We start from the raw sequence: 20481 nt of genomic DNA, 5'->3' as shown, positions 1-20481 counted from the left end.
ATGAATAATCTTTTGAGGAGAAAAAAAGGGAAAGAAGAGGAAGTGTGGATTCAGGGAACAAAGGAACATAGGAAAGAAAAAATTCACAGCTAACAAAAACATTCCATCTAGCAAGTATTACAAAAGAAGGATATTAGAGAGCTAAATATGGTCAGGCAAAGCCCTCATTTAATAAAACATTTAGTGGCATTTTATTTCTATCCTTCCTTATGTTTCTGCTTCTACTCAGTCTGCCTCTGAGTATTAAATTCCGGCTGCAGGCTGAATTTGGGCTCAGATTATGCACAATAATTGCATGTTGAGCTTCACTTTACAGACTGAGACAATAATGAGTCAGAGAGACTCAATAAAAGGAAACATATACAGACAGGATGAGACTACAAAGCCTTGGGATGTCTAAGTGACACCACAGCATTTGGGAATTTCAGAATTTCAATTTACCATGTGCAAAGGGCTGGCTACAAGCTCCATATGGAGTGGGATGGTCTGGGAGCTATTTGTGTTTCATAAATTAGGTTTTATGGTATTTCATTGAAATTTAGAGTATGTCTGTTCCACTTAGCTGTCAGTTCTAAAACCCACTTTGCATTGCAACCCAATAATGCAAACATTAGCAAAAGCCTTAGTGCTTACCTCTACAGCCAGCCCACTTCCAGCTCTGCCTATAACTTAATCCGCAGAAATTATCATTACAGAGCTCGTATTATCACAAAAAAAATTCATTTTAATAAGTCAACATTTTGAACAGTTTTCCACTTCCTCAACACAGGGTCAGATTTTTTATTTTTTAATATGCTGACAAGTTTTATATAAGCAATTTTATAAATGCCACAGAGAAAAGAACAGAGACTTCTAAAACTATATATGCTTCTAAATCTGTTTTAGAACACTGGGGTACATAAAAATTCTAGTGCAAATTCAATGAAAAGATAAGCAAAAAATAAAAGGAGGAGGTAACCACATGTACAGCAGTGGACATTACCAAATACACAGGACAAGAATTAACTTCTGAACACTTGCAAAACATTTGGTTTAGAACTTGACCACAATGGAAGTGTTTACAAACAACTGCAGAGCTAGAATTTCAGGAATATTACTGAAGTCAAGAGCCTCTCTTTACAGCAGCAGACAGAGTGAATACAGACTAGCAGCAATACAACTCCCTTTCCTAGGCAACAGGGTTAAAGCTAGTAAAGGTATTTAGCAATTTAGATGGAAAGAAAAGAAGGGCCATGAAAGAAGAATGGGTTTGAATTAAACTACCCAGTATGCTTTTGTTAGTGTTAAAGCTTTCTAAACTAAAAGTACAAAATGGAGGAGAAGAAGCACTGTGAGGACACATTCAGGTTAAAAAACCCCAAACCAATTAAGAGAATAAATTAAACACAGTCCTAGAGCTGAACAAATTTACACGGTTGTTGAAAGATACTGAAAAGGAATGATTCCTTTCCAGCTGAGTGGATGCCTGCCACAGAACAGGAAATCCCCCCAGTGTCAGACAGGCCTGAGGAGTACACCCAAGTAGATGCTATGAATGTTTAGCACTGTCAGCCAAATAGAGGCACAGGAGAAAAGTGTGTGGGGGAGAGAAATTTTCCTCTGAATTGAGATCCATTAAACACAGAAGAGGAGCAGAAATTTCTAATGACTGCTGGTGTTGCCAAACCTGGAGTAATGCCCTAGAAAGAACAATTCATAAGGAATTCATGTATTTGACTGGTGTGGATAATCCAAGCAATCATATCCTCCATCCAATCCCAAGACTCAAGCATATACTTTGATGAATACATCACATTCCAGATTAAGGGAAATATTTTGCCGTGCTACTTCACTACTGGAAAATTGAGACAACCAAAGTATAGCTGGGGTGGGATTAAAAGAATAGGTCTGAAGTTTATCATGGCAGTGACAAGAGCTACAGACAACTTGTGTCAGGAATTAGAGAAGAATTCTTTGACTTGCTGCTAAATTGGTGCTTTTTAATCTGACACTTTCCCCATGACATACAAACCTTTGTAAGATACACAACGCTCAGTTACAAGTGATAAGGAGAAAGGAAGGCAGGAACGCCCTCCAAAATTTGATCTTACTCTAATTTTCACAACTAAATCATGGGGCCCTCCCTCCTCTCAAATGAATCTGCTCTTATTTATGACTAAAATTAATCTTTATAAATGCACGTCTTCAGGTTCATCTCAAATTGCAGCATGCTAGCAAAGCTAGGATGGCACATTTTGAAGTGGTCCATGTCAAAGCTGGGTCAGTATGTTTTTCAGTAGGAGGCCACATTTCTGTTTTCCTAGTCTGCAGAGTGACCCTTCCTGATTGAAAGGGTCCTTATGTGTGGAGGAGTATTTGACACAAACCAAACTGATAAGATACTGGAGCTTTCCAGTAATGGCAGCAGGATAAAAGAGGCCTTTGAAGTTCATGGAAGAGCAGGAAGAGGTGATAATTCAAAAAGCCTGTCAGTATACCCAAGAGCAGAAGGAGAGCAAAGTATCAATTAATAATTCACACTTCTATTTCCCATGTTATCATAGTGTCTCAAAACAGTTTGCAAACATTGATTAAGTCTAATGACATGCCCCTGAAGCAGACAAGCACAGATGAAGCTCTGTTCCTACCAGCCGGGATGGCACTCCGGGAGCATTTCCTTTAGGTGATCTATGCCCTCTCTTCCCCATCTGTTAAATGGCGATAATGACACTATCATGCAGTGGTTCAGAAGCTTAGTGACTTCTAAATCAACACATTTACAGATAGAAAAACAGCACACAAGGACAATCTCATATGTCAGATTACACTCAATTACACTGAACTAAAGCTACCACATCTGACATAACATAGCCAGTGGGAAAAAACCCCTCTATCTTCATTTTGTAACACCCTACAGATTTGCCTTGCTCTGTCCCTAAGTACCCGGAGCACTTGAGTTCTAGTTAATGACCAGGATTCTTGGGTACTGTGTTAAGACAAACACATTGTAATTACAGTAATTAGATCTGCTGTAGAAAGAATTGTGAGAAATTAAAGACTGTCCACAGTAGCCTCTAATTCCCAATTAACACAAAGCAGTTGGTGTGTTTGCAAGCCAGGACAGACATGCCCATGGCTGCAAACTCCAGAGGGAATCATCATTTACATTCTGATGGGAAGCTGAACACATTACATTGTTTTAATCCTTGCTTTGAAAGACAGGTACCCACACACTGTCCACTTAGAGATGGTGAAATGGCAGTCCAGGAAGGCTCTGAGCTGCCAAAGGGAAAAGCCAATCACACAGGCTCCCCATAGCCAGCATTTCACTTTGGGAACTCCTCATTCCCAACCCCATACTTGGATTACTTTTTTTTTTTTTTTTAATTAGAAAGCCCACAACCATGGCTGTTCTTGTCCTAATGGAGAGAGTTCCTTCTTCCTTGTTTGGGCCTCTTTCACACATATAATAAGAATAAATTACTTTGCTTAACCCTCTTACTAATCTAACATTTCCAGAAGGACCAAATATGAAGACAATAGTAATGGCTTCATGAAATACAGCTCTTTTCTTCTCTTGAGCCTGACAGTCAGTTCCAAAAGCAGATTGTCATGACAACAAACAACCTGGAGGCAATCCAGCCAATTAATCTGCAGAGGAAGCAGTCATCCCAACCTAGGAGAATAGCCCTGCTGCTTTAAGCTTCAGAAGCAAAAAAAAAGAGAGAAAGCAAAAGAAACCTAACACCAAACCTTACCACCCGCATTAATCTGATTAGGCTGCCTTAGAGCTGCAGTGAGGAACAGTCCAGCCCCGGGCACGCGCTGGGCCCGCCGCAGCCCTTTCGTCCCGCTCCCAACAGAGAGCGGGGGCAGGGCAGACCTTCTCCAAGGCTCTGATCCAAGCAGAGCTGCATTCCCAGGCTGTGATGTAGCTCAGCACATGGAAGAGTTACCAAGATGACCCTTCCAACGCTTACATGTGGAGCCAAGGAAAGAGCCTATAGGTTAGGCAGAGATATGACACAGAAGACACCATTGCTATAAACCCTGTTTTGTTGGCATTGCTGTTGTGTGTTTTACCGCTTCCTCTGTGAGTTGTTAAGAATATTTATCAGCATCTTAAGCTCAGGATTATTTTCTTTTCCACAAACGATTAATTGATCAGTGCAGGTAGATATTAAAGTAACTCTTCTTTAATTTCACTAATTACTTCTTCCTTCATACCCTGCTTTCTCTCTCGTCATGTGTCCTGCTTTCTATAGGCTGAAGCACATCACATTTCCCTTGAAAATATCCACTGTCTCCCATATTTTTTCTACCCTGGTCTCTCGGTAGTAACGCAGACATTAAAATGTTTAGCAGCACATGCCCAATACACACTGTTTGTTAACCTCAAGTCATTAATATATACTTCATGTTTTATAAAATACTGTGGTATTAAGTTACAGAAAACAAAACTGAGAAGCACTAGCTGTAGTCGTACATGATAGGTTAAAAAGAACAAAAATGTCAAAGACTGTGTTTTGAGATTCTCCCAAAACTCAATACACAACAATTTTCAAACAAAAATTTTCTTCCCTGTCTTCAGGGGAAGGGTAGGAATAAATACTTTCACTGTAGACCTGTCCTGCAGTTAAACACGTCTTTCAGAAGGTAACTGAGCAATGAAGATCTAAAGCTCTAAGCATACACAAGATTTACTCATCTGGTAAATAGACAGATTCACTTCCAACTGAGGTTTTACCATCAATCCCCCTGGGTCCAATCCACCTCACAGAAGTACTAAATGGATTCCCAGTAACTTTGGTGAGCACTGGATCACAGTTTATAAGCACTTCCTGCAAAAGTGTGTTTTTACAAACCTGAAAGATACCACTCTTCTGAGCATTGAGAATGCAATGCATGCATGTGCACACTCTCTACACATTTCACTCTCACTATCTGCAGCGCTAGCCAACACAGAGCAAGCCAATAGAATCACATTTTCTGCTGAGCCTGTTCTGTGTTAATTGGAGTCGGTATAATATTGCAGAACAGAATAAAACCCCTGTGCCTACCTTGAGGGCTTTCGCAGCTTTCTTCATCGCTGTTGTCTTGGCAGTTATTTTGACTGTCGCACACAAAGCTTTTATCAATGCAAAGACCATTTTTACAGTGAAATCGGGCAGTAGAGCAAAGCAAGGGATTTGCTGCTGCAAAAAGAGAAAGTGAGATCTTCCATTAGAAATTTTCTTGCCCAGGCAGTTAAACATCTGACAAGCATCAACCATAGGTCACAATTCCACAGCTGGTCAGTTTGCTGGTATGTGGGAGTAACATGGCAATCAAACCTGCCCTGGCTCACTAAACAGGGAGAGCTGAAACTTCTAGTTCGTGCAAGATTCATCACAATTAGCAGAGATTTAGCCCACCCACAGTTGTGATAAGCCTTCTGTTCATTTTCATGAGAGCTCAGTCATGATCACTGTTCCACATTTGCTCACGCTGAAGACATATGGAGGGTAGAACTGCCTACCATAAACACTGCCTGTTGAATCCCATTACAGGAGACTTAGTTTAGCTGAAGTTTCATAGTGTAAGACAACAATTCTGACTGAGAACTGCCAGGCAGTGGTTTATTTACCTCTGCTTCTCTTCCCCATTCTCCTAGCTATCTTGAATTGATACAACAGCAATGTTGAAATCTCTCAGCCTCTCACTGTTTGAATTTCAACTCCTTTTTAAGGAACAGTGTTTGTACCCTTCATATACATCATACCTTATCTTTCAACACAGCCATCACTTAGCTGAGATACACATAATTTGGCTAGTTTTAATACCTACTCATAAATCAGCCTCTGTCCCTCAATAATTTTTGGCACTCTTCTCTGAACTCCAAGCAGTTTTTGGTAATGGGGTGACTGAAACGGAATGCAACTTTCCTACTGAAAATCTTTAAAAGGCTGCTTAGATGTCTTGCCTACTTCCAACTGCTTCTCTGTCACAACAACAAAGGGGATTATAGTTTCCAAATACTAACTGGCTTCCATTTTTTATTCTTTAAAGTAAGAGCTAAATTTAAAGAGTTTATACTAAATCAATCAATCAATCAATCAATCAGTAAATCTTAACTTGTCGGTCCTGCATATAACCTACAGGACATGTAACAAATGCTCCCAATTCCTCCAGCTCCCCAAGAGCATGTTGAGCATGAACACGCTAAAGTTCCTTTGGTTTGAAACTGCTGCACAACTGCACGCCACATTGATTTACGAGGTCACCCTTGAACCTACATGGTTGTTCCTCTCCATAAGCAGTGGCTAGACATTTAGGCATGCTAGAAAGCACCAAGTGCTTCACTGGCATAGAACAGGGGAGATCAGCGTCAGGTTATCATCAGCTGTAAGGTCTCATTGGAGCTACACACTACAAGCTCATGGGAAATTGTGTAATTCCTAATGAACTCCATAAGCTGGTGCACTTTCAGTTGAGACTCCCCACTTGTCAGTCCACCACCTTAAGGATGTTCAAAGCACTTTTGTCAAAACCTATTTTTAGTCCACCTGTTCAAGCGTAACCCAGAGTAATTGCCTTAGCTTTCGATGCTTCAATGGCTTCACTTGCTCCACAAAAGTGCTGACTCCCTGCCACAGTCCCACAGTCCTTGCAGGGCCCAAACCAGACTCTCCAGGCCAACAACAGATGCCACCATAAGAGAAGTTCATGCTGTGGGGAAAGCACACCAACCACCAACAAGAAAGGCAAGTCCTCCATGAAGCAGACAGTGATAGATCACTGTGAAGATTGCCCCTTTTGCTATCTTTGAAAACTGCTGTCTGTTGTCCTCCTCCTGACCTTTAAAAGTCATTGAAAACAAAACCTCAGCATGCTCTGACAGGAGAATGAAGTATTTTGCAGCAAGCTTTCACCTAGAGACCCATGCTTTTACCGGCACTTGATAGTAACAACAGAGCTGTTGGATTCAACATAACTTTTCCCTACTGCTATGATATATCCCTGCTAGACTTACAGATACAAAAGGATCTATGCAGCCACATGCAGAGGGTTTAGCCCAAAACAAGCAGTACTTCAGATCATCTCTCTGCTACAAGTTCCCTACTGCTGTGCATTGGCAGGCATGCCTGGCTTCAAGAACCTCCCTCTCCTTCCAAGAACCTGTTTCACTAAATATGCCATTATTTGCTTTTTTTGTTGTTTGAGAACATGTATAAACAGAGAAACCTAGATGTGCTGATGACCAAACACATCATGTTCTTCAGTGACAAGAAACAGGAAAATAAAAATGGAACAATTCAAATGATAGTTAATATTTGCCCAATTTGAGTTACATTTGAGTACAGAGAACATGTTCAAAGCAAACATGCAGCTTAAAACTCATTCCATTGGCTTGAAGTATCATACAGGCATTATATACAAAGTAAGACTGAGGTGGACCTCGGCAGACTCATTAACGAAGCAAAAAGCCAAGGATCATCTGGGTCATAAATGACAGAGAGAATATTCGACTCAGGAGCTGAAGGCTACCGAATGTTTCCTTTCTAAGTAGCATCAGTCAGTTGAAATAAGCAGCAGTGACCTAGCTTGCAAGCAGGCTCCCACTTACTGCAGTTCTCCTCATCGCTGCCGTCGGGACAGTCCTCAAAGCCATTGCACCGGAAGCGGCCAATGATGCAGTGGATCCCACTGGCACAAGGGAAGAACGTGGCACCACATTTGGATTTGGCTTTTGCTGTGAGAAGAGACAGAAGTGGGCAGAGGTGAGGGAAACAATGTACAATGGTTAGAGATCCTGTTGTAGCAGTACAGTTAAGGGCACTCTGTGCAGCACTGTTGGCATTGATGTTAGGTGTCTTCCAAGTGAATTAGTGTGTGAGAATAAGAAACACAAGAGACCCTCATAAAAATATTTTTCAGGCTGAAAACTCAACACTGCCTTTATTCAACATGATTTATATAAAACTGGGTGCAAAAGGACCACTGTATCTCCTGCTGCAGTTATTCATGACAGAAACTACATCTACTTCATAGTACCAGCACAGCTATTCATAAAACATTAAATACTAACAATAGCTTCAAAATGAGTGTAACACATGATTGCAGAATCTCATTATGATCTCAAGTACTACACGTTTTTTACTTTACTGCACAGCAACTCTTCATTGCAAGAAGAGAACACCGCCCTCAGCCAGAGTAATGCAGATGGTTCCACCATGATGCTCAAGGCAAGCACCAGTTAAGTCCTGTGGTATCCAGCCTAGAACAAAACAACTCCCAACATAAAAAGCAATATTACAAGACAAATGGTTACATTTCTGCTTTTTCAAATTATCTCATGGCTTGATGGACCACATCACAGGACACTGAACTCTTCAGAAAGTCCACTCTAAAGCAAAGGCCATCTCTGCAGGAAGAGTATGCTGGTAACTGCAGGAAGGTATGCATGGTGCAATGTGGTAATGCCGCCTATGGGAGAACACCAGAGAAGCCAGATCCAGAGCTTGCCAGCCTTTAGAACAAATGTTTCCTACTCCTACACCAAATCTACCAGATGTGCTTACAACTCACAGGTTTTGAAATACAGATCTGGGTATCACAGCAAGAGGCAAGTTTTTAATGTGGCCCTATGGTACATCAGTACACCAACCTGCACAGTTTTACAAGGCCAGGACAAGGTCAGGGACTATCAGTGTACACACACAAGAAAGTATATCCAGTAGGGATAAACAGCATTAATTTGGAAGGAATCCTCTGTTCCAGGATTAACTACTAAGTACAACTGTAGCAAAGCCTTCCTCCATCACTCAACAGAATGCATATAAATTGTTTTAAACCACAACTACAGTAGTTCTCACTTGATTTAGTGTCCTCCAAAATCAAATTCCTGCAGCTCCTCTATTACATGTTTTTCTTCATTATATTAGTCGTTTTCAATTAGAATGATGAAGCATAAAATAAGATGTGCCACTAAATTTCATATATTCAACTACCACTTTTTTCTGAAGAGTATCCAAGGTTCACTTGGGGAAAAGAAAGTGAGCCATTACTTTGCAGAAAAACAGCTGATAAATTACCCTGTAGTAGCCACTGTGCTTCACACCCCTGGCAATAGAAAATCATCAGCAGAGACATTTGAGCCTCTGCAACTCTTCACACATCTTCAAAGAGCAGCTTCTGTATTAGAGTTCTGAGACAGACTGATCTCAGCTAAATAATTCAGTAACCACAAGGTGTGAGGCACCATCATACTCCCAGTCTTTAAACAAAAGCAGCAAAACAACCTCAGCAACAGATTCAATGTCATCAAAGCAAGCAGTCTGTATTAATACACTAACAAACCAGCCAAGATGCTGCTGGAAGAGGGTGGTAATAGCACATGTACATTAACAGGTGTCCAACACTTCACATGTCGTGGTTTTATTGTTGTTTTCCTTTCTATAAAAGCTAACAACCTTTTGAAACCACACAGTGAATTTACATTCCCCAAGCCAAATGACTGCTTCCGGACAACTTCTTGTTTCAGAGGTGTATTTTGAGCCAGAACAGTTCCAGAAGGGGATAAAAAGAAGAAGTTCCAAGAGTTTCAAGAAGGAGAAGAAATAAGAAAAGGGGAAAGCAACTGTGCTTTTGCCTCTGTTAACATTTACTGGATCCCATTTCTTCAAGCAGGTTACTTTAGTCACTTGGGGTCTGAATTCAGAGGCTATCAACTTCCTGGCAAATCATAGTCAGTGGTGCTCCTTGTCCTCTCTGAAAATCTTGACAAATTAAGGCTTCAAAATTATTTACTTCTAACATGGACCATTCTCTTACTCTTGTAGCCTTATTGTTCGTGAGAGATTTCAGATTGTGACTCATCAACACCAGAGCCTCTGGCCCTCTGAAGAGGAAAGGTCATGTGCCTGCACTTTCCTAATCAGAGACAGAAGTGGCAGTGAGCCTGCAAGAGCCCCGTTTCAGGTATGACAGACACAGGTCACAACATCCTCAGCTGCTCAGGCCCCAAAGGGTACAAAGCACACCTGGGACATTACCTTGAGCTACCACAGTAATGCCATAAGTAATGTTCAGTGTTTGGCCACATCTGGAAGAAAAACATGCTGGAATGACCAGGAATAAAGTCAAGTTCTGGAAAATGAACTCCTTCTTCATACAGATGAAGAGGGGGAAACCATTCAGAACAATTATTTAATGTAAGTATTACTTAGACAGTTATATAATGTTTAGTTCAACATTTAATTCCCAGATGTTTTTCTATCTTCTTCTCCTCCTCCTGAGACAGCAGCCAGAGAACAAGAAAATTCTGTTTTAGAATAACTGTTTATAAAAAAACACATACTAGTAACCACAGACTGAAAAACAAACAAGAAACTAAACACTCTCAAATTATTTCTAAGTTGCCCTTTTATACAGTCCACTAATTTTATTTTTAACTGGAAGGAAAGAAAAAATAAACAAAACCCAAATGCAATTCTCTACATTTGCAACGGACATGATATACACACAAACCAATCCCAATTCAAACATACACTTACATTAGAGACCCTAGAAACATAAAAGAGCATTTCAACCACCATGGTGATTGACTAAGTCACTCAGTCAGTCACTTACGAGACTCAAGTCTCGTTCCCAAACAGAACTTAGTTTTCCAAGTTACAATTCCAGCCACAAAATGCATTTTTCATATGCTGTACACAAATGCAGAAAAAATGAGAAACCAGTAACGGCTTGGTCCAAGTCACGTCCCCTGACTCTGGAGAACTCCACTGAAGAATTTCAGCTTTCTTTTCAGTTTGACATCCTTCTTGTCCTCTGGCATAGTTTTCCCAAGGTTTTCAAGCAAGTGTTTTTTGGTCACTGCTCATAAAGTTCCTATGGAAAGTACAATCATTTCTTCCATAGCAGAAACCTTACCTTCCCATTCTGCAGGATCTCTGCAAATACCTGAAGGGGCTATCATTTTCTTCAGGTCTTTGGCACTTTAACAAGTAACAGATACGTATACCAGGATCATGACAGCCTATAGCAAATTCAAGTCACATGCTGCACTATCCCAGCATTCCTCTGCAATTCCTACTCCCATTACATGACTGTTACAAAAAGAGTTTTCCTCTCCTTTGCTCATCATTGTGTCTTCTACTGCATGGGTTTCAAGTTTTCAGGCAGATCTGTATGTGAGAAGCTTTATGTTTATCTAATAGCAGCTATCTGTTTGGCTATTTTGGTGATTTCAGCCTCAATAAGCTTTCAAGGACAGCACTGTCTTTGCAATCTATATTCTTCTTTGTTACGCTTAGTTGAAATGGGTTCAGGGTAATCAAGAATTACAGGGATATCAGGAAATGACAGAAGAGAAGTGGAAAAGGACACAGGCACATGTGGATGGTTTGACCTTATTTAGCCAAGGTATTATAACCAGCTACAGGAAAGGGAACAGAGGAAGCTGATTGTTTTTAAAGGACAGGAAGTCCCCCTGAACCCGTGTCTCCAGAAAGGAAGAAACTGAGACACCACACATTGGACTGGAAGGGGTAAAATACAGCAAGAAACCACAGAGCAAGTTACAAAACTGTGGCTAAAGAAAGGCTACCCAAATACAGATGCAGACTGAATTCAATATAGCAAGTACAAAGAACACCCCAAAAAATTGCCATTCAACCAGTTTGCGAGCCTATGGCAGAAAGGATCAATTCACTCCAGCTCCACCCTTCATTTGTTACCTACTCATGGCAGAAGTGACCCAGGACTGGAAGATTAACGTGAATCTGTACTTACATTACACAAAAGGGAATTTCCATGGTATTTAAAAAGAGGTGTCAGTGAACTACCATGAACTTGAGGAGCCTCCTGTGACTCCATTATCCATGGGAAGAAATTGCTCTTCACTAAAATATTCTTCTCATCTCTTAAAATTCAAACATGAAGCAAATGGTGAAGATGGTGGCAGAGAGCTGCTGGCCACAGCACAAGCTTGCCAAATGTTCCCTCCAGGTTGCTTTGCTTAAGTTCAAAAAAACTATTTTGGCACTTGTATGTGCGAGTGCGTGAAGTGGCTCCTTATGCTACACAGAAACCAATCCTCCCACCGTCTTCTTTCAAAGCTCTAAAAAAAATACTAACTTCCCATCAGGACCAGCAGTACACTCCACAAAGGATGTGACAGTTTGCAGGCACAGCTCTACAGCAGTAACAGGAAAACATTTTGCTATCTTTACGATCCCAAGTGTGAAACAGTACTATTTTTTAAAAAGTATAATCCATTTTATTACTTCTCAGCAGAGAGGCACAATAGCAGGGGAAAAGAAATCAGATTTGGCACATATTGTGTAAAACCTTATACCGTATACAGACAACCCTCTTGAATAAAAGCAATTTTGATATTCATGGCTAAAATGACTTGGAACCTGACTAGAAGGTTACAACTGATCTGTGATGGGCAGATGATTTTTCTTTTCATAGATGGAGCAGCAAAGACATCAAATGCATTCTGCAATTAACAGTATTAACTATAAGTTTAACAAGACCAAGTGCAAGGTGCTGCACCTGGGTCAAGGAAAAGGACTGAGAGCAGCCCTGCCAAGAAGGACTTGGGGATTCTGGCGGATGAGACTGGACATAAACCGGCAATGTGTACTTGTGGCCTAGAAAGCCAAATGCATCCTGGACTGCATTCGAAGCAGTGAGGCCAGCAGGGCAAGGGACGGGATTCTACCCCTTTACTCTGTCCTTGTGAGACCCCTGGAGTGCTGCATCCAGCTCTGGGGTTCTCAGCACAGGAGGGACATTGACCTGTTAGAGGGAGTCCAGAAAATGGACCAGAGAGCTGGAGCACCTCTCCCATGAGACAAGGCCAAGAGAGTCAGGGTTGTTCAGCCTGGAGAAGAGAAGGCTCTGGGGTGACCTTACTGTGACCTTTCTGTAGCTGAAGGGGATCTGCAAGAAAGGTGGAGACAGACTATTTACAAGCACATGTGGTGATAGGACTTAAGCTGAGAGTAGTAGATTTAGACTGGATACAAGGAAGAAATTCTTTACTGTCAGGGTAGCAAGGCACTGGAACAGGCTGCTCAGAGAAGTTGCGGATGCCTCATGCCTGGAAGTGTTCAAGGCCAGGTTCGATGGGGTTCTGAGCCATCTGGTCTAGTGGAAGGTGTCCCTGCACATGGCAGGGGGGTTGGAACCACATATCTTTAAGGTCCCTTCCAAACCAGACCATTCTGTGATTTTATGACTGTGTTACTGTTGAGCCAGCTAATCTACACCTCAAGCATTTCACAGCTATAGTGAACTGGGCACTTATTACTGCATGCAGCATGCAAAGAGAGCACACAATGGGCACCCCACATGATGTGGCCAGTAGACAAGCCTATTTCCTTCTTTTAACTTTACAAACATTTCTATTTTAAAATGTTTCTCAATTATTTTGAAATCTGAAGTGAGGAAACAGGATGTAGCAGATACAAGAGTCGACATTTTGTGACAAAATACAGATAGAAGTAATCTGCACAGCACTTGAGCATCTTTGAACTCAAATTGTTACCTTAGAACCTCTCCAAGTAGCAATCAAGCAAAGTAACTTTATGCTGCTTCACAGCTACACATCTCAACTCAACAACAGATAATGATTTATTCAGCTAATCAAAACTTGATTACTTGCATGCGACAAGAGCAGCTCTCCAGACAGAAACCACTGTGTGCAGATGCTGCATTGCTGCAAAGCCATTGGTGTTTTCCTGACTTTGATAATAAACAGCCTTAAACTCCTCTGCTGTTGTTAATTTAGGTAAGGGATGCCACAGGCACATCAGACAGCACTGTAAAACCACATTCTTTTTATGAATGCATGGCGAGATGCAGCATTTCAGTAAAGGCTTTATGTGAAGGAGATAAAGGTTTTAACTTTAATTTACAAAGAAGGATTGATTTGACAACACTATGTAACACAAGCAGGATGGCACCAGGATATGATTCCTTTTACCCCAAGAACTGATATAAACCCTAACCCTGTTAACACTTACAGTTATTTTGGGTTAGTTAACTGCTGTTTGGACCCTACAGTATTTTCAGTTCTGTTCCCAGTGGGAAAGCCACTGTTACTTGCAGTCACTCAGCTGCATTAGCACTGAAGGCAAATGCATCATTTGTTGGCTCACAGAGCTCTGGAACAGGGTCATCTTGCAGAACAACACAGAGAAGTTTCACTTCCTCTGCTTGCTTTTTCCTATCAAGAAAAAAGCTGGCACTTATATTCCCAGTATAAAACACACCCAACAGTCCACTATGCCAGAACTTCTCCAATTCAAAACAAAACAACTATTTAATTTAATGAGTTATGATACAAAACACAGCCAACTGCAGAGTGTTCATTCCACCTACAAAAAGCCCTTGGGTCACTCCTGACTTTGCTCCCTGTTTAACCAGGCAGGTGGAAGAGTTGCTACTCTTAAACTGCTAATGCAAACACAGAGAAAAAGAGCCTAAAATGTGCTTTATTTTAAAGGAATCAATTTTATGGTTTTGTAAGTAGTGAAATTAGCCCAGTAGGAAGCACCAGGGGTTGCCTCCAATACAATAAACTATCACCCACTAACAAGAGTAATATTTACACTACAGTTAGCAGTAAGAGAAAAAGGCCAATGCTAAAGCAAAAAAAGCCAAGGGAGACTGCTGCCATGAAGAGTAAATGGCTTCCTTCTAAAAGGGTGAAAAAAGAAAGCACTTCAGAGCTGAATTACTATGAGTCAGTGGCCTTTACCTCTTGTCAGACAGTAAGGCCCTAAAGTAATATTTCATGGTCTAGGAGTCTATGTTTTAGTCCTTCAAAATCATCACAAAGCAGTCAAGATGTCAGAAGAGAGCACAGACAAAAACCTTGGATTTCAGACATTCAGTGAAGCAGTTTCTCACTAAGAGAAGTATTTTAGAAGTTACTACTCACTAAACAACCTGAACAATAACACCATACTAAAGGACAAAGTATGCACAATTTCAGAGTTGTTAAGTTACTCAGGATGCAAACAAGCAGGACGGAGCACCATGCTTAAGGCACTTCAGTAGCAGTGCTCCTCAGAACATCCGTGTGTCTGATGGGCTACAACACCTCACTCCGTTCTGAGACACGACCGACCTGTTCTTTTTCTTTCAGTTGTGCCACTGATTCCATCCAACTGTTAAACCTGTCCAATTCCAAGCTCTCCAGCTGGGCTATTTACTGACCCCCATCAAGACGATTAAATAATTAGCACCACAAACCCTCTTGATCTCCCTGCATAAAAAGGTATCAAACATAAGCAGCTATTGCACTTGCCCTTACTCATGTGTAATTGAGCTTCAAATGAAACATTCACCATGGTCACTTAGTTACAAATCTTATTATAACTACTAAGTATTTGGTTGCTTAATCACGAGTAAAAACAAGAGCTAATACCAGTTTGACATTCCAAGTTTGAGAGCCATCTGAGTAAGTGGCAAAAAGATCAGCAGCTGCCTTGCAGCATCTTCCCAATTAATGCAGATGCTCATTTCATGCGTTGTTTAATATTCAGCTTTGCTTAAGAATTCTGATGTTTTTTACCTACCTGCAAGAAATATTCCACATCAGCCAGGAGATGATGACAGGAAGCAGCAAGAAACACAGAAGGAGACTTAAAAGCACTCAGTGATTATGAGATGTGACTAGAAGTCCAGACATTTTCTATGTATAGATGTGCAACTACTACAAAACATACAACTACTTTTACTGAGAAATTCCTAGCTTTCTGCTATATATTCTAGTTATCTAGAAAAAGAAAAGAGATGCTAATTTCATTAGATTTTTATACAAATTATTACTGCATTATAAGTAAGAATGAGACACCTAAAGATTGGTTTTGTACAGTTTTCTACGATTGTTGTTTGCACAACGCCTGACAGCCTGAAATCCTAGCACATGACAATGCCTACTCCATTAATAAGCAAAATCTACTTTGACTGCAGCTTTTCATTGCCATGATCTTTTCAGGATGCTAATTCTGGTAGAATGTGTCTCTCTTCCTAAGTTGAAGCCTTGCTGTTAAATCTTCTCCTTCCATATATTAACACACCCCCCACCAAAAGTAGCCAATATAAAAAATAATCCCTGTGTATAGTCCTGTAAGGGATTCACCTAGAAGGGATCCATCTAGAAGAGGCAAGGGGATCTTTGGCAAAGACTGGCCAACTCAGTGAGCAGGCTTTAAACGGAAGGACTCAGGGTGTGAGGTTCAAAGTGGCAACACTCTCACTACATCACATCCAGCAGGGGAATAAACCAGGCCAACCACAGCAACAAAAAATGTTCCTTATCTGCCTCCTAAGATGAGATACAGAAGGAAAACCACCTCAGGGGTGTCTGTGGCTTTGGTACGTCCTCCTGCACCCCTTCCTCCAGGGAAACCTGCAGGAATAACTACCTCTCTGAAATGCCTGTACACCAACACACACAGGATGGGGAAAAACCAGGCAGAATGAGAGGTCTGTGTGCACGATGTCACTGCAGTTACAGAGACATGGTGGGACAGCTCACATGACTGGAACCCTGTCAGGGAAGGCTACGACCTTTTTAGGAGAGACAGACCAGCAAGGGGAGGTGATGGAACTGCTCTTTATGTGAGAGAGCAGCTGGGCTCTGTCGAGCTCTGCCTCAGGCTGGGTGAAGAACAAGACAAGAGCTGATGGGTAAAATTCAGGGACAACGTGGGTGACACTGCTGTGGGTGTTTGCTACAGGCCACCCTGTCAGGAAGAGGAAGTCAATGAGGAATTCTCCCATCAGCTGGAAGCAGCCTCACAGTCACAGGCTCTGGTGTTCATGGGGAACTTCTGCCCTGATCTCTGCTGGAAAAACAACTCATGTGGGCACACAGGAGCCCAGGAGGTTCCTGCACAGCAGTGATGGTAACATTTTGACACAGGTGGTGGAGGATCCATCAAGGAGAGGTGTGCTGCTGGACCTTGCACTGACAAACAAGGAAGGACTGGCTGGGGGTGTGAAGACTGGGGGCAGCCTTGACTGCAGTGACCGTGAGACCATGGCATTCAAGATCCTGAGTGGAGGAAGTCAGCAGTAACTAGAATTCCAGCCTGGACTACATGAGAGCTAACTTTGGCATCCTCAAGGCCAAAGGAATCTGGAGGAAGAATCGTATGAGTTATGGCCCTAGAAGGTAAGAGGGTCCAAGAGAGCTGGTTAATACTCAAGTAACGTTTCCTTCCACCTCAAGATTACTTGATTTCTTATTCATAGGGATGCATCAAAGGGGGCAGGTGCATCCCTATGAATAAAAAATCAAGCAAAGGGGGCAGAAGACCTGCATGAATAAGTGAGGAGCTTCTGGCAAATTTCAAACAAAGAGAAATATTCTGGAAGGTGGAGAAGGGGACAAGCCACTTGGGAGGAACATAGGAACACTGTCAGAGTAGACAGGGAAGCAACAAGAAAGCTAAGGTCCATTTAGAATTAACTGGCAATGGATGTCAAGGACACCAAAAAGGGCTTCTTCAAGTACATCAGTAGCAAAAGGAAGACGAGGGAAAATCTGGGCCCACCCATTTGGGAATGAGGTGGAGACCCTGGTGACAGAGAACACAGAGACAGCTGAGATACTGAATGCATTTTTGCTTCAGTCTTTACTAAGGCCAGCCCTTGGGAATCCCAAACCATGGAGGCAAGAGAGAAAGTCTGGAGAAAAATTTACTTTGCCTTGGCTGGGGAAGAACAGGTTAGAGATCAGGCAAACTTGACACCCACAAATCCATGGGCCCCAATGGGATGCACTGACACATGCTGAAAGACGCTACTGCGAAGCCACTCTCCATCACCTCTGAAAGATCATGGAGAACAGGAGAGGTACCTGAGGACTGGACGAAAGCCAATTCCTCTCTACCTTGCCCTGGTGAGGCTGTGTTGGGAGTGCTCTGTCCAGAGCTAGTGCTGGTCAGAGAAGTTCTCGAGTCTTCTTCTCTGGAGATATTAAAAAAGGCACCTGGAACATGATCCTCTGCAATTGGCTCCAGGTGAACCTACTATAGCAGAGGGCTTGACTATGACCTTCAGAAATCCCTTCCAATTCCAATCATTCTGTGATACTGAGATTCTGTGACTCCTTACAATCTTGTTTTCTCTGTAAGCATTTAAAATGCACTAGATGGAGATGTAGTGTAAGGCAGGGCACCACAAAGGCAGTTAGTCCTGTTTACAAGGAAAGTCAAACTCCCAGATCATACTCTCAAAAAATGCCACAAGCCTCACAGTTCCACCTTTCACATAGATTTTAGCACTACTCAGAGCTATGAACTATTCAATTTGCTCTAATTATACTAGTTATTTTAATGTACTGCTTTTATATTTATGCCTTTACCTTACTCATTGTGCCTGTATCACCCTCTTTCATGCACACAGAGGATTACAGAGCACTTCAAATCCATCAGTATTTGACAACTAGCTTCATTGTTTGTATCAACCTTTCATGTGTCTTGGGACACATCCATTTGCAGCAGAGGCTTGTCATCACCTCCACAACTACACACAGACAATGACCAAAGCTCACAGCCACCTAAACCTCTGGTAAGTACTGTGAACCTTATCACAGCCACTCCACACTTCCCAAAGTAGTAAACAGAGATTTGATGAACTAAAGACTACAAGTTCAGGTCTAATACTTTTGAATCGTTTTACAATCATAAGGTTGTAACAAAATCTTCAGATGTGAAAAAGTCATCTCGATGCTGGAGTTCCCCTTTTAGGATTTTTTGGGTTTATTTAGGTTTTTTTTTTAAGTGCCAGGTCACTAAATCACTTACTTGCAAATAAGCAACTAATGAATACTTATCTTCTCCAAAATGTAGTGAGTTTTGATACAAGTCCACTTCACAGCTATTTAGCTCACACTACTATATGTTGTTTACTAGCAAGACAGAGTACAACTTACCAGCAATGGGGACTTCCCAAAGCTAAAAATGCACCTGCTAGCAGCTGCAGACTGCAACAGCTGAGATTGCCTTCACCTTTACACATGATGGGGCAGAGCAAAAACTTGTTGCAGGTATGCAAGGCTGAATCTTAATCCCAGGAATCTGAAAGCATTTCTTGAAAATATCACCCTGCCCCTCATTTTCTGTAGAATTATCCCTTGTCTACACCTGGCTTTAACTGATGCTTTAGAATAATTTTCTGGGGCTACTAAATATTAATTCCATGTCAGTAATCTTTACTGACGGGTAGGATTAGTCCTGCCCGAGTTTTGGCCCACTGCTGTGTTTCTAGATCTCAACTGGTTTACACAACCCCTTCTGAATTGGGCAGACATTTTTTAACAAAACACTGCATCTCATTCTTCAGTGCACTGAGCTCTGTTTGTTGAACTGAAAGCCTAGTATTTGAAAGGATAGGAGCCAGAGTTACTTTGTGCTCTTTGCTCCTGTACATGAAAGCCATTCATTAGACTGACCCTGCTGAGTGGTTAAATCCAAGCAAAATGTCTTCAGCTGTAATAACTGTACTATCATAACAAGCACGCATTAAATAGCTTATAAAGACTGCAGAACTCATTGTCTCTACAAGACCTTTTTTCTCTGTCTTTTAAAGTGGCTACTAAAGCTGGTTACTTATTCTTAGCAGTGTGGAAGTTATGATTTTGACTGCTCTCACAGCAAACTGTAATGCAAGGAGAGGACACACATCTAAATTCAGACTGCCACCAGAATGATTTAGGTTGTTAGTAATGACCCTTTAGTAATAAATTTTGCCTTTGCCTCCATTATAATTTTGGGACTTACAAAGTGAAAAGCATGGATACCTAATGTGCCTTAGTATATCAACTTGTGAGCTTCCTGTAGAGCAGACTCAAAGCATAATCTCGAGTGAGGGCAAACTCCATAATTTATGTTTGGTTGGTTTTTTTTTTAAACAGTGAACAGCAACAAATCTAAAGGCCACCTCCTGAAATATACCCTACATCAAAGAGGGCAGGACAAGGCAGTCTGACAGCTCTCATTTGAGGCTTCCAAGCATATGACATGGCTTTGAAGCTGCTGCAGTCCCCACTCAATCCACCTCCTCCCTACTGCAGCCCGTGCCAGCCAGTGTAGGAGTTCTTGCACTCAAGAGCTTCTCCAATGACAGACCAACTTCCTCAGACATGACTTTGGTTTCAGTGGGATTTTTTTCTTTTTTTTAAATACTTTACAGCTCTCAGATGCAGTTGTTAAAAAACTACCTCTTTTGTAGAAACTGAATGCTGAAACTGAAAATTAAGCCAGTCAAAATTCACCTGAAGAAAACCTAGCTAATCTGCCTTTGTTCTCTAAGAGTTTCAGTTTCCCAGATGAAAGGGTTCAGAGCACAGGAAAACATTCTTCACATGATCTAGGAAACCCGGGCTACTAATTGCAGAGCGTAGGTTTCATCTGGCACTCCCCTGAAAAGACTTTCTGTCTCCTCCGCCGCCGCGTGTAAGTGATCATTACGAACCCGCGGCCCCGCCGC

At 41.6% G+C, this 20481-nt stretch overlaps 1 protein-coding gene across 5 annotated transcripts in view; it reads right to left on the bottom strand.

The window, feature by feature from the left end:
* LDLRAD3 (low density lipoprotein receptor class A domain containing 3) overlaps positions 1–20481 on the bottom strand; it is a 107452-nt gene that overhangs the window by 46342 nt on the left and 40629 nt on the right. For 4 of the 5 annotated variants that reach the window (XM_069017120.1, XM_069017121.1, XM_069017122.1 and 1 more), the window contains exons 3-4: positions 7586–7711; positions 5040–5174 (exon numbers count right to left, since the gene is read on the bottom strand). In XM_069017120.1, the coding sequence (XP_068873221.1) occupies positions 5040–5174; positions 7586–7711 (261 nt within the window). Of the gene's footprint in view, positions 1–5039; positions 5175–7585; positions 7712–10893; positions 10957–20481 lie in introns of those variants that run through there. The other variant, XM_069017124.1, reaches the window with a different exon arrangement.

The sequence above is a fragment of the Aphelocoma coerulescens genome, chromosome 5, assembly GCF_041296385.1.
Source record: "Aphelocoma coerulescens isolate FSJ_1873_10779 chromosome 5, UR_Acoe_1.0, whole genome shotgun sequence".
Classification (NCBI taxonomy): domain Eukaryota; kingdom Metazoa; phylum Chordata; class Aves; order Passeriformes; family Corvidae; genus Aphelocoma; species Aphelocoma coerulescens.
Note: the sequence above shows the minus strand (reverse complement) of the source record. Positions and strands in the feature narration are given on the sequence as shown.